The sequence below is a fragment of the Ranitomeya imitator genome, chromosome 1, assembly GCF_032444005.1.
Source record: "Ranitomeya imitator isolate aRanImi1 chromosome 1, aRanImi1.pri, whole genome shotgun sequence".
Classification (NCBI taxonomy): domain Eukaryota; kingdom Metazoa; phylum Chordata; class Amphibia; order Anura; family Dendrobatidae; genus Ranitomeya; species Ranitomeya imitator.
The window spans coordinates 405,900,881-405,923,784 of record NC_091282.1 but is presented as its reverse complement, the minus strand read 5'-3'; the positions used below and the strand labels follow the sequence as shown (position 1 = coordinate 405,923,784).

At 45.1% G+C, this 22,904-nt stretch overlaps 1 protein-coding gene across 1 annotated transcript in view; it reads right to left on the bottom strand.

Annotated features, from left to right (window-relative positions):
- SLC28A3 (solute carrier family 28 member 3) overlaps positions 1-22,904 on the bottom strand; it is a 173,294-nt gene that overhangs the window by 42,126 nt on the left and 108,264 nt on the right. The window contains exon 8 of the mRNA XM_069762596.1: positions 264-341. Coding sequence (XP_069618697.1) covers positions 264-341 — 78 coding nt within the window. The remainder of the gene's footprint in view (positions 1-263; positions 342-22,904) is intronic.

Here is a 22,904-nt window from a genome sequence, read left to right as displayed (position 1 = left end):
CCAATGGCATATAGAACAAAGAATAATAAAAGCTATAAAAGACGTAAAGGTCGGTTGGTTCATTATAATGCTTGAAGCTATCTGGATTTCTAATCTAGGGGAAGGGTATACAATAAATGTATGCTGTCGCTGTCCTTATGTTCTTCCTTTTGGTGCAGTGTAAGTTTGTTTTTCAAACTAGCGAGATGACAGCCAACATTTATTGGTACAGAGTATGCTCCTCAGTTATTTAGACACAATTTATTAACTTTTTTAGGGCTCACCTTAAAAGCGAAAAAGTGGTCAACATACTTTTCTCCAAACACAAACTTTGAGCCAGTATCTGAGTACTCCAGGAAAGTCTGAAACAAAGTAAATGAATACAGTTTAGTTACTGGTCACCACTAAATTTACATAATAATATAATAATAATTTTTATTTATATAGCGCCAACATATTCCGCAGCGCTTTACAAATTATAGAGGGGACTTGTACAGACAATAGACATTACAGCATAACAGAAATCACAGTTCAAAATAGATACCAAGAGGAATAAGGGCCCTGCTCGCAAGCTTACAAACTATGGGGAAAAGGGGAGACACGAGAGGTGGATGGTAACAATTGCTTTAGTTATTCGGACCAGCTATAGTGTAAGGCTCAGGTGTTCATGTAAAGCTGCATGAACCAGTTACCTGCCTAAGTATGTAACAGTACAGACACAGAGGGCTAATACTGCATAAAGTGTATGAGAACATGATGCGAGGAACCTTTTTTTTTTTTTTTTTTTTTTATTATAAATAGGCCACACAGGGATCGTTAGGTTAATGCATTGAGGCGGTAAGCCAGTCTGAACAAATGAGTTTTTAGGGCACGCTTAAAACTGTGGGGATTGGGGATTAATCGTATTAACCTAGGTAGTGCATTCCAAAGAATCGGCGCAGCACGTGTAAAGTCTTGGAGACGGGAGTGGGAGGTTCTGATTATTGAGGATGCTAACCTTACATGACCTTCTTTAGAATCCTACTGATATTGGTATGACGTGTATAGTACTGACCTTTGAAAATTGTGTTCTCTAAAACCATTAATACAACAATTTTTCAAATGCTAGTGAGAACGAATTATCACCTGTCCGCCGGAGAGGTGATAACTTAATGATCGTGAAGTCCGACCTCTGGGACACATACAGATTGGCAGAACAAGGAACTTTTATCCCCATTAGAATTTATCACACAGTCCCTCTATTCTTTCTCTATAGGGCTTCCAGAAAATGCTGAGAGCCCAGCTTGGCAGCCCCTTAGGGAATGAATAGGGCAATGGTCTAGAATGCACACAGCCACTCAATTCTAAGAGGGGTTAAAAGTTCCCCATTCTGTTCATCTGTGCAGGTCCGGGCAGTCAGACTGTAGGAATGTGGACTGTCTAACCCTGCTCTAATGGTACCGTCACACATAACGATATCGTTAACGATATCGTTGCTTTTTGTGATATAGCAACGATATCGTTAACGAAATCTTTATGCGTGACAGCGACCAACGATCAGGCCCCTGCTGGGAGATCGTTGGTCGCTGGGGAATGATCAGGACTTTATTTCGTCGCTGATCACCCGCTGACATCGCTGAATCGGCGTGTGTGACGCCGATTCAGCGATGTCTTCACTGGTAACCAGGGTAAACATCGGGTTACTAAGCGCAGGGCCGAGCTTAGTAACCCAATGTTTACCCTGGTTACCATTGGAAAAGTAAAAAAAAAAACACTACATACTTACATTCCTGTCGCGTCCTTCAACGTCAGCTTCCCTGCATCCCCCAGTGTCAGCGCCGGCCGTAAAGCAGAGCACAGCGATGTCACCGCTCTGCTTTCCGGCCAGCGCTTACACAGTGCAGGGAAGCTGACGCTGGGGGACGCAACAGGAATGTAAGTATGTAGTGTTTTTTTTTTTTACTTTTACAATGGTAACCAGGGTAAACATCAGGTTACTAAGCGCGGCCCTGCGCTTAGTAACCCGATGTTTACCCTGGTTACCCGGGGACTTCGGCATCGTTGAAGACAGTTTCAACGATGCCGAAGTCGTTCCCCTGATCATTGGTCGCTGGAGAGAGCTGTCTGTGTGACAGCTCCCCAGCGACCACACAACGACTTACCAACGATCACGGCCAGGTCGTATCGTTGGTCGTGATCGTTGGTAAATTGTTAAGTGTAATGGTACCTTTAGTCACGAAGACCAAAGACATGCTATGTGAATATCGTTGTGCTGTTTTATATGGAAAAGTAACGCGCGTCTAATGTAATGTATTATGTTGATGTACAGTATATAAGATGTTAATGCATAATGTGAGTATCACATAATGATAAGCTTAGCACAGCATATGATATAGAATAGGGATAAAAGGTTTAGCATACAAGATAAGACATGGTTAAAGATAAATTTAACTCAGTGGGTGGGCACTAGTGTCAGTTAAAATGGGGGCACTTACTGGTTGGAGGGAGTTCAGTGTCAGTTAGTGAAGTGTATAGTGGAGTTCAAATTAAGGTGGGGTGGATCACTAGGGGCAGCATGGGATAAATATTTGAGGCAGTGGAAGGCCAAATGGAGTTTCCTGATGGACCTAGGGCTTGGGCCAGGACCCAGATGCACTGCCGAAGTGGACAATGAATCATTGAGGTTGATGAAGACAGCGGGTTTGGAGGTAATCAAGAATAAATGGGTGGCAGGGCTGAAGAGGAGTTTACTGAGGAGGAAGGAAGTGCGAGTTGCTGTGCCCTTTCCCACTTGTGCCCACCTGATCAACTTGGACTGTTTAGGAAAAGTTTGACTTTTTCAAAAAACTTGGTGCCCCATGCATTGTGCACGACAACTCTTGAGGCTGGAAGACTGGAGCCAGTGGATGCCTGCAGCCTACATGTGCGTGTGATGCCCCTGCACCCTACAGCACACTGGAACTGGGACACTTCTTGTCTGTAAAGTGCCAAAGCGCAACCGGACAACAGCTCGGTCGCAGCTACCTTTCTCGGACACTTTACAAGATGCTCACTGACTAATAAGTTATTGCATATCCTGCAATAACCTGTTTTGACTGGAGAACCCACCTAAATTTTAATACAATTCAGCGCCATTCAGAGAGAAAATAATACCGCCATGTAATATCCTATGGATTCAATAAGTAGTTTTTTGTTTAATTCCTTCATCCCATACTTTTGTATCAATATTATTATACTCATTTTCATTTGTAGTACCTGTCAGTATTAGAAGAGAAAGCAACTCAGAGACACATTGTCCAGTGAATAAAAGGGAACATGTCAGTAGGATTTCACCCCCCCAAAACTATGTATATGAGCATGTAGCTCGAACAAGTTCAACAGAACCTTTACATGGCCAGTCCATTCCTCCCCTACTGACAAGTCAATGTAAGAATTTATATGCAAATGTGCGAGAAAGACTGTGGTAGATCTGAAGCCTCCATGAGTCCAGCTCTTTACCTCGTCCAGCACTGCCTCTCCTGGACTGACTGACTGACTCTATGCTGTGACGTCAGGCAAGGGGCACGTCAGTTGAGGAGGCATTAGTCTACTGGGAGTAGAGCTGAAGTGACAGATCTACAGATACTTCTTCAGCCTCATTTGCATATCAATAGAAACGCTGTTTTTTTTGTAATGGAGAATGGACTGACAATATAAAGGTATTAATCGTCCTATACATCTCTGTATGGTAATGTCAAATATATGTTCTTTATCTAACATTTGGCATTTCGGTACTGCCCAAAAGAAAATGCCGCCAAATTTAGTTTCATATGTCCCTCCCATGACTTCTTTAGAAAATAATTTTAAAGAAAACCTCAACATCCATTATGACTAAGGTACACTTGACAAAATTTGCAGGACAGGATTAACGTTTTTGTATATGGGAAATAGACACTTTGTGCAATATTAAAACATTAGTGCATAAACGTGTGATGTCCAAACATAACATGATCATGTCACACGTTAAGTATGATAATGTCATCAAAGGGCACTGTTGTGTACAGATTCCTTCATCCTTTTTCCAGTGGGGATGGAAAAGCATTATGGCTAAAGTTTGCAGAGCACACGTTTGAGACATAACTACTGAGCCCCAGTGCGATATCGGTAACGGGCCTCCTTATCTACTATGTGCCATTTTATAATACTGCTGTCTTCTTATGTGACCAAGAAGCTTTTTGGGCAACCCAGGCCCTATGGCATGGGTGCGACTTATACCTTTATACTCCCTGTAATTGTTCCTCTGCTTTGTGTGCTCTCAGCATAATACTGATTAAAATAAATAAATAAAAATGAAAAGTCCTCAACTGAAAGAGGAAATGAAAAAATGAGTTTAGATAAAGTCTGAAAACACATTGTAATTAGTCACACCTACTCAGTATCCTTAAATTAAAGCAAGTCAATAAGAAACATGCATAACTTGAAAATCTTGTTTGAATGCGTTTCTTATGATTGAATACAATATTTTGCCTGCCGGGAATATAAGGGAGGCTAAAACAATAAATCAGGTGTTCCAGTTACTGGAATAGCCTGAGAATTAATATTTTTTCAGAAATGTATCTGATGTTTCTGAAGAAATAGGATTTGTCTGTGACATATCCTATGCTTTTGTAATGAAGAAAGCAAAAAAATGTTATGACAGAAAGTCACATTGTAGAATCAAATGTGGACTAAAAATGCACTAGGCTAATTAGATAGGACAAATAATGCCCCTAAAGAGCGTTAAAGGTCCACCATTACATATCAAATCCACTGTAAAGATCATAAAAAAATAATATTTATAATTTACATGGTGTTAAAAAATAGCCAGATGAAGAGTTATTACTAGAGTTGAGCGACCTTGACCTTTTTAGAGTCGAGCCGGGTTTTGCGAAACCCGACTATGTCCAAAGTCGGGTCGAGTGAAATCGGCCGATTATGACGTAAAGTCGGGATCGACCGAAACACGAAACCCAATGCAAGTCAATGGGGCAGCATAGTCGGCAGTGAGTGGGGGCCAGGAAAACACCTAGAGTGGCCATTTTAACCCCTTCATGACCCAGCCTATTTTGACCTTAAAGACCTTGCCGTTTTTTGCAATTCTGACCAGTGTCCCTTTATGAGGTAATAACTCAGGAACGCTTCAATGGATCCTAGCGGTTCTGAGACTGTTTTTTCGTGACATATTGGGCTTCATGTTAGTGGTAAATTTAGGTCAATAAATTCTGTGTTTATTTGTGATAAAAACGGAAATTTGGCGAAAATTTTGAAAATGTCGCAATTTTCACATTTTGAATTTTTATTCTGTTAAACCAGAGAGTTATGTGACACAAAATAGTTAATAAATAACATTTCCCACATGTATACTTTACATCAGCACAATTTTGGAAACAAAATTTTTTTTTGCTAGGAAGTTATAAGGGTTAAAATTTGACCAGCGATTTCTCATTTTTACAACGAAATTTGCAAAACCATTTTTTTTAGGGACCACCTCACATTTGAAGTCAGTTTGAGGGGTCTATATGGCTGAAAATACCCAAAAGTGACACCATTCTAAAAACTGCACCCCTCAAGGTGCACAAAACCACATTCAAGAAGTTTATTAACCCTTCAGGTGCTTCACAGCAGCAGAAGCAACATGGAAGGAAAAAATGAACATTTAACTTTTTAGTCACAAAAATGATTTTTCAGCAACAATTTTTTTATTTTCCCAATGGTAAAAGGAGAAACTGAACCACGAAAGTTGTTGTCCAATTTGTCCTGAGTACGCTGATAACTCATATGTGGGGGTAAACCACTGTTTGTGCGCACGGCAGGGCTTGGAAGGGAAGGAGTGCCATTTGACTTTTTGAATGAAAAATTGGCTGCACTCTTTAGCGGACACCATGTCACGTTTGGAGAGCCCCCGTGTGCCTAAAAATTGGAGCTCCCCCACAAGTGACCCCATTTTGGAAACTAGACGCCCCAAGGAACTTATCTACATGCATAGTGAGCCCTTTAAACCCCCAGGTGCTTCACAAATTGATCCGTAAAAATGAAAAAGTACTTTTTTTCACAAAAAATTTCTTTTAGCCTCAATTTTTTCATTTTCACATGGACAACAGGATAAAATGGATCCTAAAATTTGTTGGGCAATTTCTCCTGAGTACATTGATACCTCACATGTGGAGGTAAACCACTGTTTGGGCACATGGTAAGGCTCGGAAGGGAAGGAGCGCCATTTGACTTTTTGAATGAAAAATTATCTCCATCGTTAGCGGACACCATGTCGCATTTGGAGAGACCCTGTGTGCCTAAACATTGGAGCTCCCCCACAAGTGACCCCATTTTGGAAACTGGACCCCCCAAGGAACTTATCTAGATGCCTAGTGAGCACTTTAAACCCTCAGGTGCTTCACAAATTGATCCGTAAAAATGAAAAAGTACTTTTTTTCACAAAAAAATTCTTTTAGCCTCAATTTTTTCATTTTCACATGGACAACAGGATAAAATGGATCCTAAAATTTGTTGGGCAATTTCTCCTGAGTACATTGATACCTCACATGTGGAGGTAAACCACTGTTTGGGCACATGGTAAGGCTCGGAAGGGAAGGAGCGCCATTTGACTTTTTGAATGAAAAATTATCTCCATCGTTAGCGGACACCATGTCGCATTTGGAGAGACCCTGTGTGCCTAAACATTGGAGCTCCCCCACAAGTGACCCCATTTTGGAAACTGGACCCCCCAAGGAACTTATCTAGATGCCTAGTGAGCACTTTAAACCCTCAGGTGCTTCACAAATTGATCCGTAAAAATGAAAAAGTACTTTTTTTCACAAAAAATTTATTTTCGCCTCAATTTTTTCATTTTCACATGGGCAATAGGATAAAATGGATCCTAAAATTTGTTGAGCAATTTCTCCCGAGTGCACTGATTTCTCATATGTGGGGGTAAACCACTGTTTGGGCACACGGCAGGGCTCGGAAGGGAAGGCGCGCCTTTTGACTTTTTGAATGGAAAATTAGCTCCAATTGTTAGCGGACACCATGTCGCGTTTGGAGAGCCCCTGTGTGCCTATGCATTGGAGCTCCCCCACAAATGACCCCATTTTGGAAACTAGACCCCCCAAGGAACTTATCTAGATGCATACTGAGCACTTTAAACCCCCAGGTGCTTCACAGAAGTTTATAATGCAGAGCCATGAAAATAAAAAATAATTTTTCTTTTCTCAAAAATGATTTTTTAGCCTGGAATTTCCTATTTTGCCATTGGTAATAGGAGAAATTGGACCACAAATGTTGTTGTCCAGTTTGTCCTGAGTACGCAGATACCCCATATGTGGGGGTAAACCACTGTTTGGGCGCACGGCAGGGCTCAGAAGGGAAGGCACGCCATTTGGCTTTTTAAATGGAAAATTAGCTCCAATCATTAGCGGACACCATGTCGCGTTTGGAGAGCCCCTGTGTGCCTAAACATTGGAGATCCCCCACAAATGACCCCATTTTGGAAACTAGACCCCCAAAGGAACTAATCTAGATGTGTGGTGAGGACTTTGAACCCTCAAGTGCTTCACAGAAGTTTATAACGCAGAGCCATGAAAATTAAAAAAAAAAATTCTTTTCTCAAAAATGATTTTTTAGCCCGCTTTTTTTTATTTTCCCAAGGGTAACAGGAGAAATTTGACCCCAAAAGTTGTTGTCCAGTTTCTCCTGAGTACGCTGATACCCCATATGTGGGGGTAAACCACTGTTTAGGCACATGCTGGGGCTCGGAAGTGAAGTAGTGACATTTTGAAATGCAGACTTTGATGGAATGCTCTGCGGGCGTCACGTTGCGTTTGCAGAGCCCCTGATGTGGCTAAACAGTAGAAACCCCCCACAAGTGACCCCATTTTGGAAACTAGACCCCGAAAGGAACTTATCTAGATGTGAGGTGAGCACTTTGAACCCCCAAGTGCTTCACAGAAGTTCATAACACAGAGCAGTGAAAATAATAAATACGTTTTCTTTCCTCAAAAATAATTATTTAGCCCAGAATTTTTTTATTTTCCCAAGGGTTACAGGAGAAATTGGACCACAAAAGTTGTTGTCCAGTTTGTCCTGAGTACTCTGATACCCCATGTGTGGATTATTTAGGATTATTTAGTCTAGAAAAAAGACGACTGAGGGGCGATCTAATAACCATGTATAAGTATATAAGGGGACAATACAAATATCTCGCTGAGGATCTGTTTATACCAAGGAAGGTGACGGGCACAAGGGGGCATTCTTTGCGTCTGGAGGAGAGAAGGTTTTTCCACCAACATAGAAGAGGATTCTTTACTGTTAGGGCAGTGAGAATCTGGAATTGCTTGCCTGAGGAGGTGGTGATGGCGAACTCAGTCGAGGGGTTCAAGAGAGGCCTGGATGTCTTCCTGGAGAAGAACAATATTGTATCATACAATTATTAGGTTCTGTAGAAGGACTTAGATCTGGGTATTTATTATGATGGAATATAGGCTGAACTGGATGGACAAATGTCTTTTTTCGGCCTTACTAACTATGTTACTATGTTACTATGTTTGGGCACACGTCGGGGCTCAGAAGGGAAGTAGTGACTTTTGAAATGCAGACTTTGATGGAATGGTCTGCGGGCGTCACATTGCGTTTGCAGAGCCCCTGGTGTGCCTAAACAGTAGAAACCCCCCACAAGTGACCCCATTTTGGAAACTAGACCCCCAAAGGAACTTATCTAGATATGTGGTGAGCACTTTCAACCCCCAAGTGCTTTACAGAAGTTTATAACACAGAGCCGTGAAAATAATAAATACGTTTTCTTTCCTCAAAAATAATTATTTAGCCCAGAATTTTTTATTTTCCCAAGGGTTACAGGAGAAATTGGACCACAAAAGTTGTTGTCCAGTTTCTCCTGAGTACGCTGATACCCCATGTGTGGGGGTAAACCACTGTTTGGGCACACGTCGGGGCTCAGAAGGGAAGTAGTGACTTTTGAAATGCAGACTTTGATGGAATGGTCTGCGGACGTCACGTTGCATTTGCAGAGCCCCTGATGTGACCCCCCACAAGTGACCCCATTTTGGAAACTAAACCCTGCAAGGAACTTATCTAGATATGTGGTGAGCACTTTGAACTCCCAAGTGTTTCACAGACGTTTACAACGCAGAGCCGTGAAAATAAAAAATAATTTTTCTTTCCTCAAAAATGATGTTTTAGCAAGCATTTTTTAATTTTTCACAAGGGTAACAGGAGAAATTGGACCCCAGTAATTGTTGCGCAGTTTGTCCTGAGTATGCTGGTACCCCATATGTGGGGGTAAACCACTGTTTGGGCGCACGTCGGGGCTCGGAATTGAGGGAGCACCATTTGACTTTATGAATACAAGATTGGCTGGAATCAATGGTGGCGCCATGTTGCGTTTGGAGACCCCTGATGTGCCTAAACAGTGGAAACCCCTCAATTCTACCTCCAACACTAACCCCAACACACCCATAACCCTAATCCCAACTGTAGCCATAACCCTAATCACACCCCTAACCACAACCCTAATTCCAACCCTAACCCTAAGGCTATGTGCCCACGTTGCGGATTCGTGTGAGATTTTTCAGCATCATTTTTGAAAAATCCGCGGGTAAAGGGCACTGCGTTTTACCTGCGGATTTACCGTGGATTTCCAGTGTTTTTTGTGCGGATTTCACCTGTGGATTCCTATTGAGGAACAGGTGTAAAACGCCGCGGAATCCGCACAAAGAATTGACATGCTGCGGAAAATACAACGCAGCATTTCCGCGTGGTATTTTCCGCACCATGGGCACAGCGGATTTGGTTTTCCATATGTTTACATGGACCTGCAAACCTGATGGAACACTGCTGCGAATCCGCAGCGGCCAATCCGCTGCAGATCCGCAGCAAAATCTGCACCGTGTGCACATAGCCTAATTCTAAAGGTATGTGCACACGCTGCGGAAAACGCTGCAGATCCGCAGCAGTTTCCCATGGGTTTACAGTTCAATGTAAACCTATGGGAAACAAAAATCGCTGTGCACATGCTGCGGAAAAACTGCACGGAAACGCAGCGGTTTACATTCCACAGCATGTCACTTCTTTCTGCGGATTCCGCAGCGGTTTTACAACTGCTCCAATAGAAAATCGCAGTTGTAAAACCGCAGTGAAATGCGCAGAAAAACCACGGTAAATCCGCGATAAATCCACAGCGGTTTAGCACTGCGGATTTATCAAATCCGCAGCGGAAAAATCCGCAGAGGAAAAGAATACGTGTGCACATACCGAAACCCTAACCCTAGCCCTAACCCTACCCCTAACCCTAACCCTAGCCCTAACCCTACCCCTACCCCTAACCCTACCCCTAACCCTAACCCTACCCCTAACCCTACCCCTAACCCTAGCCCTAACCCTAACCCTACCCCTACCCCTAACCCTACCCCTAACCCTACCCCTAACCCTAACCCTACCCCTAACCCTAACCCCACCCCTAACCCTAACCCTAACCCTATTCTAACCTTAGTGTAAAAAAAAAAAAAATTTCTTTATTTTTTTATTGTCCCTACCTATGGGGGTGACAAAGGGGGGGGGGGGGTCATTTACTATTTTTTTTTATTTTGATCACTGAGATAGGTTATATCTCAGTGATCAAAACTCACTTTGGAACGAATCTGCCGGCCGGCAGATTCGGCGGGCGCACTGCACATGCGCCCGCCATTTTGGAAGATGGCGGCGCCCAGGAAAGAAGACGGACGGATCCCGGGAGGTAAGTATAAGGGGGGGGGAGATCAGGGCACGGGGGGAGAGTCGAAGCACGGGGGGGTGGATCGGAGCATGGGGGGGTGGATCGGAACACGGGGGGTGGATTGGAGCACGGGGTGGGGGATCGCTGTGCAGGGGGGTGGATCGGAGCACGGGGGGGGGGGAATCGGAGCACGGGGGGCGATCGCTGTGCGGGGCGGGGTGATCGGAGTGCGGGGGGTTTGATTGGAGCACGGGGGGTGTGATTGGAGCACGGGGGGAGCGGACAGGAGGACGGGGGAGCGGAGCACAGGACAGAGGGGAGCGGACCACAGATCGGGGGGCTGGGGGGGCGATCGGTGGGGTGGGGTGGGTGCACATAAGTGTTTCCAGCCATGGCCGATGATATTGCAGCATCGGCCATGGCTGGATTGTAATATTTCACCAGTTTTTTAGGTGAAATATTACAAATCGCTCTGATTGGCAGTTTCACTTTCAACAGCCAATCAGAGCGATCGTAGCCACGGGGGGGTGAAGCCACCCCCCCTGGGCTAAACTACCACTCCCCCTGTCCCTGCAGGCCGGGTGAAATTGGAGTTAACCCTTTCACCCGGCCTGCAGGGACGCGATCTTTCTGTGACACAGCATATGCGTCACAGGTCGGATTGGCACCGACTTTCATGACGCATACGCTGTGTCACAGGTCGGGAAGGGGTTAATGTCAAAACCATCCATTCTTCTTAATGAAGCTTGTCAAGCGTAATTTACCTTATAATAATTGGAAGGCATTTGAAATTGGGGGTCATTTGGCTAAAGTTGTGGGGGGTAGGGCTGGTTCAAGTAATTAGTGGGCCCAGGAAATCTGGACCACGTCACGGCAGTGGAGCAGGGAGAGGTAAGTATTTCAACTTTGCAAGTGCTGTGAACCTGAGCAAGCAGGGGGGGCCCACTCGTTGGCATTGGCACTGGCACAGGGCCCCTCAAAGTACAGCGGTGTGTTTGCACGGCGGGGGCGCCTCCCACCGGCAGCAACACTTTTGCGTACTATGAGAGGCCCTGTGCCAGTGACGTCGCCAACTAGTATTCCTCCCCCCACCTGATGAAGGAACCTGCACTTTCATCTGCACCTTCCTCTTTGTCCCCGTGTAAGGTGGTATGGTATGCGGGAAGAGCAACCTGACTTTCAGCAGGGTCACAATGTTGTTGTGTAGCGTGCACGGGGAATGTTGCGTTATGGGTCAATGTACCAGCAGACTCATCTATCACTGGCTGGGCAATGGGCACGATGAAGTGGAAACACAGATATAGGCCCAAAGAAGAAAGTGGGCTAAATGCAGTTCAAAATTGGTAACACAGGAATAACCAGGGGGCATTGCAGTGGAGGACAACTGGAATGAGAGGCTGACACAGAGAGTAGGGCCAAATCAGTAAGTAGTCGAAATGCAGTTCAAAATTGGCAACCGTAGTAAACAGGCGGCACAGCTTTGTTCAGTGGAGGAGAACAGCAAGGAGTGGCAGACACCGATAGTAGGCCCCAAACCAACTAGTACGCCAAATGCAGTTGTTCCATTTAACCACAATTTAATGAGAGCCTGAAGATAGAAGCTCAGGAAAGGCAACCTGGGGAACACCTTGGAGTGTAACACACCATCTCTCTCCACCCCATACCCATTTTGTATGGCCTAATGCAGTGTACTTTTCTACAACTACTAAACGAGAGTCGGAAGACCGAAGCAATGGCAAGGAAACCTGGGGAACACCTTAGAGTGTAACACACCCTCTCTCTACACCCCATACCCAATTTGAAGGTCTAATGCAGTGTAGTTTCCAAGAACTACTAAACGAGAGCCGGAATATCGAAGCTCAGGAAAGGCAACCTGGGGAACACCTTGGAGTGTAACACACCCTCTCTCTACGCCCCATACCCAATTTGTAGGCCTAATGCAGCGTAGTTTCCGACAACTACTAAACGAGAGCCGGAATATCGAAGCTCAGGAAAGGCAACCTGGGGAACACCTTGGAGTGTAACACACCCTCTCTCTACACCCCATACCCAATTTGAAGGCCTAATGCAGTGTAGTTTCCAAGAACTACTAAACGAGAGCCGGAAGATCGAAGCTCAGGAAAGGCAACCTGGGGAACACCTTGGAGTGTAACACACCCTCTCGCTACACCCCATACCCAATTTGAAGGCCTAATGCAGCGTAGTTTCCAACAACTACTAAACGAGAGCCGGAAGATCGAAGCTCAGGAAAGGCAACCTGGGGAACACCTTGGAGTGTAACAAACCCTCTCTCTACACCCCATACCCAATTTGTAGGCCTAATGCAGCGTAGTTTCCGACAACTACTAAACGAGAGCATGAAGATCGAAGCTCAGGAAAGGCAACCTGGGGAACACCTTGGAGTGTAACACACCCTCTCTCTACACCCCATACCCAATTTGTAGGCCTAATGCAGCGTAGTTTCCGACAACTACTAAACGAGAGCCGGAATATCGAAGCTCAGGAAAGGCAACCTGGGGAACACCTTGGAGTGTAACACACCCTCTCTCTACACCCCATACCCAATTTGAAGGCCTAATGCAGTGTAGTTTCCAAGAACTACTAAACGAGAGCCGGAAGATCGAAGCTCAGGAAAGGCAACCTGGGGAACACCTTGGAGTGTAACACACCCTCTCGCTACACCCCATACCCAATTTGAAGGCCTAATGCAGCGTAGTTTCCAACAACTACTAAACGAGAGCCGGAAGATCGAAGCTCAGGAAAGGCAACCTGGGGAACACCTTGGAGTGGAACACACCATCTCTCTACACCCCATACCCAATTTGAAGGCCTAATGCAGAGTAGTTTCCAAGAACTACTAAACGAGAGCCGGAAGATCGAAGCTCAGGAAAGGCAACCTGGGGAACACCTTGGAGTGTAACACAACGTCTCTCTACACGACGGAAGGGCTGATTCTTAGGAAGGAAGGCTGTTGGAAATAAGCATTGCGCGTCCGAGGGTGATTATATTCTTATTAGGTATATACTCACCCTCGGACGCGCCCTGCTTCTTTATTTGGAATGAATGTTTATTTGCAATGTGGTGTTGACTTTCTCTATTATTTTGGTAATTAATGATTTTATTATTTTCATTATTTTGCATCTTCTCGGCAATAATATAAAGAAGACGCGACAGAACAACACTCGGTGGATGCCATATGTGTGTTTTCAATTTAAAAAAACTTTCAGTTAACTACTTGCAGGAGAAAGTAATTGTAGCTGGTGGCCATTTTTAGTACTGTACCAGATTTTAGTTGTGTGTTTGTTTTTAATGTTAAAATGTCTGCATTTGATATCTCACCAGTATTTTCTTTTTTATAAGCAAAATACTTATTTTTATATTTTCTGATGTTGGTTCCAGGGGTACACGGCCAGCAGTGCCCTGGTCAGTGTAGTAGTAGTTGAAAGAATGGACCGCAGACAGGCATCGAAGGCCTAAAATAATAACACATGGCTGTAGGCAATTTTAAATTGGTTCCAGGGGTACACGGACAGCAGTGGTGTGGTCAGTGGAGGCCTAGTGGAAGGAGTGACCGCAGACAGGCATCGAAGGCCTAAAATAATAACACATGGCTGTAGGCAATTTTAAATTGGTTCCAGGGGTACACGGGCAGCAGTGACCTGGTCAGTGTAGTAGTAGTTGAAAGAATGGACCGCAGACAGGCATCGAAGGCCTAAAATAAAAAAATTGGGCTGGCTGTAGGCAATTTTAAATTGGTTCCAGGGGTACACGGGCAGCAGTGGTGTGGTCAGTGGAGGCCTAGTGGAAGGAGTGACCGCAGACAGGCATCGAAGGCCTAAAATAATAACACATGGCTGTAGGCAATTTTAAATTGGTTCCAGGGGTACACGGGCAGCAGTGACCTGGTCAGTGTAGTAGTAGTTGAAAAAATGGACCGCAGACAGGCATCGAATGCCTAAAATAATAACACATGGCTGTAGGCAATTTTAAATTGGTTCCAGGGGTACACGGGCAGCAGTGACCTGGTCAGTGTAGTAGTAGTTGAAAGAATGGACCGCAGACAGGCATCGAAGGCCTAAAATAAAAAAATTGGGCTGGCTGTAGGCAATTTTAAATTGGTTCCAGGGGTACACGGACAGCAGTGGTGTGGTCAGTGGAGGCCTAGTGGAAGGAGTGACCGCAGACAGGCATCGAAGGCCTAAAATAATAACACATGGCTGTAGGCAATTTTAAATTGGTTCCAGGGGTAGACGGGCAGCAGTGACCTGGTCAGTGTAGTAGTAGTTGAAAGAATGGACCGCAGACAGGCATCGAAGGCCTAAAATAATAACACATGGCTGTAGGCAATTTTAAATTGGTTCCAGGGGTACACGGGCAGCAGTGACCTGGTCAGTGTAGTAGTAGTTGAAAGAATGGACCGCAGACAGGCATCGAAGGCCTAAAATAAAAAAATTGGGCTGGCTGTAGGCAATTTTAAATTGGTTCCAGGGGTACACGGGCAGCAGTGGTGTGGTCAGTGGAGGCCTAGTGGAAGGAGTGACCGCAGACAGGCATCGAAGGCCTAAAATAATAACACATGGCTGTAGGCAATTTTAAATTGGTTCCATGGGTACACGGACAGCAGTGGTGTGGTCAGTGGAGGCCTAGTGGAAGGAGTGACCGCAGACAGGCATCGAAGGCCTAAAATAATAACACATGGCTGTAGGCAATTTTAAATTGGTTCCAGGGGTACACGGACAGCAGTGACCTGGTCAGTGTAGTAGTAGTTGAAAGAATGGACCGCAGACAGGCATCGAAGGCCTAAAATAAAAAAATTGGGCTGGCTGTAGGCAATTTTAAATTGGTTCCAGGGGTACACGGGCAGCAGTGACCTGGTCACTGTAGTAGTAGTTGAAAGAATGGACCGCAGACAGGCTTAGAAGGCCTAACATAACAAACTTGGGCTGGCTGTAGGCACTTTTAAATTGGTTCCAGGGGTACACGGGCAGCAGTGGTCTGGTCAGTGGAAGTCTAGTGGAAGGAGTGACCGCAGACAGGCTTCCAAGGCCTAACATAACAAACTTGGGCTGGCTGTAGGCACTTTTAAATTGGTTCCAGGGGTACACGGGCAGCAGTGGTCTGGTCAGTGGAAGTCTAGTGGAAGGAGTGACCGCAGACAGGCTTCCAAGGCCTAACATAACAAACTTGGGCTGGCTGTAGGCACTTTTAAATTGGTTCCAGGGGTACACGGGCAGCAGTGGTCTGGTCAGTGGAAGTCTAGTGGAAGGAGTGACCGCAGACAGGCTTCCAAGGCCTAACATAACAAACTTGGGCTGGCTGTAGGCACTTTTAAATTGGTTCCAGGGGTACACGGGCAGCAGTGGTCTGGTCAGTGGAAGTCTAGTGGAAGGAGTGACCGCAGACAGGCTTCGAAGGCCTAACATAACAAAATTGGGCTGGCTGTAGGCACTTTAAATTGGTTCCAGGGGTACATGGGCAGCAGTGTATGGTCAGTGGAAGTCTAGTGGAAGGAGTGACGGCAGACAGTCTTCGAAGGCCTAACATAACAAAATTGGGCTGACTGTAGGCACTTTTAAATTGGTTCCAGGGTAACACGGCCAGCAGTGGCCTGGTCAGTGTAGTAGTTGTAGAAAGAAGGGACCGCAGACAGGCTTCGAAGGCCTAACATAACAAAAATGTCAAAACAATGGTATTGTCAGTGCCAGGCATTGAAGGATGTCAGCGGCTAGACTACACATTGGTGAAGCTGTGAGAGATAATTTTGCTAGTGGTAGAGCACTGTTTGAGCTGGGGGGGGGAACTGTCTTGTGGCCGGCGGTACAGGCACAGGGCCCCTCATATTACAACGGTGTGTCTGACGTTGGGTGCGCACCACCACTGCCAGAGACACTTTATTGTACTATGAGGGACCCAGTGGCAGTGCCGTCGACCAAAAGCGGCCACACCCACCTCTTCAGACAAACAGCACTCTCAAGGGTCCAAGCGCAAAGTGGCGATAGCACGGCCCCGTGTGGGGAGTTTGGCCATTTCGTGAGGTGGAAACATGTCGTATGCTGGACAATCAGGTGAAGAAAATTACGAGATTGGAAAAGTCATTCAGAATAGTCCACAGGCAAGACCTTTTCATAGGAAAGCTAGGTGTCAGCCGGGCAGGGTGGGGCAAAAGATTTTGAAATCCAGTTGTGGTTCATTTTAATGAAGGTTAGATCATCTACATTTTGGGTAGCCAGACGAGTCCTTTTTTCTGTTAGTATTGAACCTGCAGCACTGAATACTCTTTCTGATAGGACACTAGCTGCCGGGCAAGCAAGCTCCTGCAATGCATATTCTGCCAATTCTGGCCAGGTGTCTAATTTGGATGCCCAGTAATCAAATGGGAATGACGGTTGAGGGAGAACGTCGATAAGGGATGAAAAATAGTTTGTAACCATACTGGACAAATGTTGTCTCCTGTCACTTTGAATTGATGCTGCAGTACCTGTCCTGTCTGCGGTCATAGAAAAATCACTCCACAACCTGGTCAGAAAACCCCTCTGTCCAACGCCACTTCTGATTTCTGCCCCTCTAACACCTCTGGTCTGCTGGCCCCTGGAGCTCGTGTGAGAACGATCACGGGCGCTGTGTGCAGGGAATGCCAGAAGCAAACGGTCAACAAGAGTTGATTGTTTTGTTGCTAATATTAGTTCCAAGTTCTCATGTGGCATAATATTTTGCAATTTGCCTTTATAGCGAGGATCAAGGAGGCAGGCCAACCAGTAATCGTCATCGTTCATCATTTTTGTAATGCGTGTGTCCCTTTTGAGGATACGCAAGGCATAATCCGCCATGTGGGCCAAAGTTCCCGTTGTCAAATCTGCGGTTGTGCTTGGTTGAGGGGCAGTTGCAGGCAAATCTACGTCACTTGTGTCCCTCAAAAAACCAGAACCCGGCCTTGCCACGCCACCAATTTCCCGTGCCCCCGGGAAAGCTTCCTCATTAAAAATATACTCATCCCCATCATCCTCCTCATCCTCCACCTCCTCTTCGCCCGGTACCTCGTCATGTACACTGCCCTGACCAGACAATCGCTGACTGTCATCAAGGCTTTCCTCTTCCTCTGGTGCAGACGCCTGATCCTTTATGTGCGTCAAACTTTGCATCAGCAGACGCATTAGGGGGATGCTCATGCTTATTATGGCGTTGTCTGCACTAACCAGCCGTGTGCATTCCTCAAAACACTGAAGGACTTGACACATGTCTTGAATCTTCGACCACTGCACACCTGACAACTCCATGTCTGCCATCCTACTGCCTCTGTTCGCACAGTCTCTGAAGCATGTGCAGTGTTGAGTTCCACCTTGTTGCAACGTCTATGATTAGGCGATGCTGGGGAAGGTTCAAAGAACGCTGATAGGTCTGCATACGGCTGGAGTGTACAGGCGAACGGCGGATATGTGCGCAAAGTCCACGCACTTTGAGGAGCAGGTCGGATAACCCCGGATAACTTTTCAGGAAGCACTGCACCACCAGGTTTAAGGTGTGAGCCAGGCAAGGAATGTGTTTCAGTTGGGAAAGGGAGATGGCAGCCATGAAATTCCTTCCGTTATCACTCACTACCTTGCCTGCCTCAAGATCTACAGTGCCCAGCCACGACTGCGTTTCTTGCTGCAAGAACTCGGACAGAACTTCCGCGGTGTGTCTATTGTCGCCCAAACACTTCATAGCCAATACAGCCTGCTGACGTATGCCAGTAGCTGCCCCATAATGGGAGACCTGGTGTGCAACAGTGGCAGGTGCGGATGGAGTGTTTGTGCGACTGCGGTCTGTGGACGAGCTCTTGCTTCTGCAGGAGGACGAGGAGGAGGAGGAGGAGGGGGTGCGAACGGCTACAGACAACTGTTTACTAGACCGTGGGCTAGGCAGAACTGTCCCAAACTTGCTGTCCCCTGTGGACCCTGAATCCACCACATTTACCCAGTGTGCCGTGATGGACACGTAACGTCCCTGGCCATGCCTACTGGTCCATGCATCTGTTGTCAGGTGCACCTTTGTGCTCACAGATTGCCTGAGTGCATGGACGATGCGCTCTTTAACATGCTGGTGGAGGGCTGGGATGGCTTTTCTGGAAAAAAAGTGTCGACTGGGTAGCTCGTAGCGTGGTACAGCGTAGTCCATCAGGTCTTTGAAAGCTTCGCTTTCAACTAACCGGTAGGGCATCATCTCTAACGAGATTAGTCTAGCTATGTGGGCGTTCAAACCCTGTGTACGCGGATGCGAGGCTAAGTATTTCCTTTTTCTAACCATAGTCTCATGTAGGGTGAGCTGGACTGGAGAGCTGGAGATCGTGGAACTAGCGGGGGTGCCGGTGGACATGGCAGACTGAGAGACGGTGGGAGATGGTATTGTTGCCGCCGGTGCCCTAGATGCAGTGTTTCCTACTACGAAACTGGTGATTCCCTGACCCTGACTGCTTTGGCCTGGCAAAGATACCTGCACAGATACAGCAGGTGGTGCGCTAAATGGTGGTCCTACACTGCCGGAAGGGATGTTGCGTTGATGACTAGCTTCATTGGCCGAGGGTGCAACAACCTTAAGGGACGTTTGGTAGTTAGTCCAAGCTTTCAAATGCATGGTGGTTAAATGTCTATGCATGCAACTAGTATTGAGACTTTTCAGATTCTGACCTCTGCTTAAGGAAGTAGAACATTTTTGACAGATGACTTTGCGCTGATCAATTGGATGTTGTTTAAAAAAATGCCAGACTGCACTCTTTCTAGCATCGGATACCTTTTCAGGCATTGCAGACTGAGCTTTAACCGGATGGCCACGCTGTCCTCCACCAGGTTTTGGCTTTGCCACGCGTTTTGGGCAAGATACGGGCCCGGCAGATGGAACCTGTGGCGATGTTGATGCCTGCTGCGGCCCCTCCTCCTCCTCTGCTTCAGAACTGCTGCCGCCTGCACCCTGTTCCCCCAATGGCTGCCAATCGGGGTCAAGAACTGGGTCATCTAATAACTCTTCTTGTACCTCCTGCGCAACTTCGTCTGTGTCACCGTGTCGTTCGGTGGTATAGCGTTCGTGATGGGGCAACATAGTCTCATCAGGGTCTGATTCTTGATCAGCACCCTGTGAGGGCAATGTTGTGGTCTGAGTCAAAGGACCAGCATAGTAGTCTGGCTGTGGCTGTGCGTCAGTGCACTCCATGTCAGATTCAATTTGTAATGGGCATGGACTGTTAACTGCTTCACTTTCTAAGCCAGGGACGGTATGTGTAAAGAGCTCCATGGAGTAACCCGTTGTGTCGCCTGCTGCATTCTTCTCTGTTGTTGTTTTTGCTGAAGAGGACAAGGAAGTGACTTGTCCCTGACCGTGAACATCCACTAACGACGCGCTGCTTTTACTTTTACCAGTTTCACGAGATGAGGCAAAAGAGCTAGAGGCTGAGTCAGCAAGATAAGCCAAAACTTGCTCTTGCTGCTCCGGCTTTAAAAGCGGTTTTCCTAATCCCAGAAAAGGGAGCGTTCGAGGCCTTGTGTAGCCGGACGACGAACCTGGCTCCACAGCTCCAGACTTAGGTGCAATATTTTTTCCCCCACGACCACCTGATGCTCCACCACTACCACTACCCTCATTACCAGCTGACAATGAACGCCCCCGGCCACGACCTCTTCCACTAGACTTCCTCATTGTTTTAAAAACGTAACCAAACTAACGTTATTTGTTGCAGTCACACAACTTACACGGTGAGCTATAACTTCAGTATGATTTAGCTACCCCTTTACAGGTTGGTGAGACCACAGCGAAAATCAGGCCCAATGTTACACACTCTTTTTTTGGTGGCTGCAAATTAGAGAGATGCCCCACACGCAGGACTGTCACTGAAGCACAAATGTTAATATTAATGTCACACTATTATTTTTTTTTTATTTTTATTTTTTTCAGGAACACTTTAGAAACCCCCCAAAAAAAAAAAAATAGATTTTTGCAGGGAGAATTTAGAAAACAAATGTAACAAACTATATGCTTTCTATGGGCCACTGAGTGAGAGATGACGCACACAGGAATCAGGAGTGGCACACAAGCCCAGAGGCCAATATTTTTCTACCAATGATTGATGGAGTTATTTTCTCTGGTAGATTTTGGAACCCAAATCAAGGAAAAAAAATGTAGGCTTTCTATGGACCACAATTGGAGAGAGAGAGAGAGAGAGATGGCACACCCAGGAGTCAAGACTGGCACACAAGCAGAAAGGCCAATATTAATCTCCCACTGTTTTTTTTTTTTTTTTTTTTTTTTTCAGGGAGACTTTAGAAAAAAAAATAATAAAAAAAATATGATTTTATCAGGAAGAATTTAGAAACCAAATAAAATAAAATGATTTTTTCAGGGAGAATTTATAAAACAAATAAAAACAAAAATAGGCGTTCTATGGCCCACTGACTGAGAGATGACGCACACAGGAGTCAGGAGTGGCACACAAACCCAGAGGCCAATATTTTTCTACCAATGATTGATGTAGTTATTTTCTCTGGTAGATTTTAGAACCCAAATCAAGGAAAAAAAATGTAGGCTTTCTATGGACCACAATTGGAGAGAGAGAGAGAGAGAGAGAGAGAGAGAGAGAGAGAGAGAGAGATGGCACACCCAGGAGTCAAGACTGGCACACAAGCAGAAAGGCCAATATTAATCTCCCACTGTTTTTTTTGGTTGTTTTTTTTTTTTTTTTTCAGGGAGACTTTAGAAAAAAAAATAATAAAAAAAATATGATTTTATCAGGATGAATTTAGAAACCAAATAAAATAAAATGATTTTTTCAGGGAGAATTTATAAAACAAATAAAACCAAAAATAGGCGTTCTATGGCCCACTGACTGAGAGATGACGCACCCAGGAGTCAAGACTGGCACACAAGCAGAAAGGCCAATATTAATCTCCCACTGTTTTTTTTGGTTGTTTTTTTTTTTTTTTTTTCAGGGAGACTTTAGAAAAAAAAATAATAAAAAAAATATGATTTTATCAGGAAGAATTTAGAAACCAAATAAAATAAAATGATTTTTTCAGGGAGAATTTATAAAACAAATAAAACCAAAAATAGGCGTTCTATGGCCCACTGACTGAGAGATGACGCACCCAGGAGTCAAGACTGGCACACAAGCAGAAAGGCCAATATTAATCTCCCACTGTTTTTTTTTTTTTTTTTCAGGGAGACTTTAGAAAAAAAAATAATAAAAAAAATATGATTTTATCAGGAAGAATTTAGAAACCAAATAAAATAAAATGATTTTTTCAGGGAGAATTTAGAAAACAAATAAAACCAAAAATAGGCGTTCTATGGCCCACTGACTGAGAGATGACGCACACAGGAGTCAGGAGTGGCACACAAACCCAGAGGCCAATATTTTTCTACCAATGATTGATGTAGTTATTTTCTCTGGTAGATTTTAGAACCCAAATCAAGGAAAAAAAATATAGGCTTTCTATGGACCACAATTGGAGAGAGAGAGAGAGAGAGAGAGAGAGAGAGAGAGAGAGAGATGGCACACCCAGGAGTCAAGACTGGCACACAAGCAGAAAGGCCAATATTAATCTCCCACTGTTTTTTTGGTTGTTTTTTTTTTTTTTTTTTCAGGGAGACTTTAGAAATAAAAATAATAAAAAAAATATGATTTTATCAGGAAGAATTTAGAAACCAAATAAAATAAAATGATTTTTTCAGGGAGAATTTAGAAAACAAATAAAACCAAAAATAGGCGTTCTATGGCCCACTGACTGAGAGAGAGAGAGAGATGGAACGCTTAGTACTGGCACACAAGCCCAAAGGGCAATATTAATCTCCCTTTTTTTTTCCAGGGAGAATTTCTAAAACCCCAAAAAAAAATAAAATAGGCTTTCTATGGCCCACTATTTGTGAGAGAGATGGGACGCTCAGGACTGGCACAGATGGCACGCTCAGGACTGGCACAGAAGCCCAGAGGCCAATATTAATCTCCCTTTTTTTCTGGGAGAATTTATAAAACCAAAAAAATATTTAAATAGGCTTTCTATGGCCCACTATTTGTGAGAGAGATGGCACGCTCAGGACTGGCACAGATGGCACGCTCACAACTGGCACACAAGCCCAGAGGCCAATATTAATCTCCCTTTTTTCAGGGAGAATTTCTAAAACCCAAAAAAAAAATAAAATAGGCTTTCTATGGCCCACTATTTGTGAGAGAGATGGGACGCTCAGG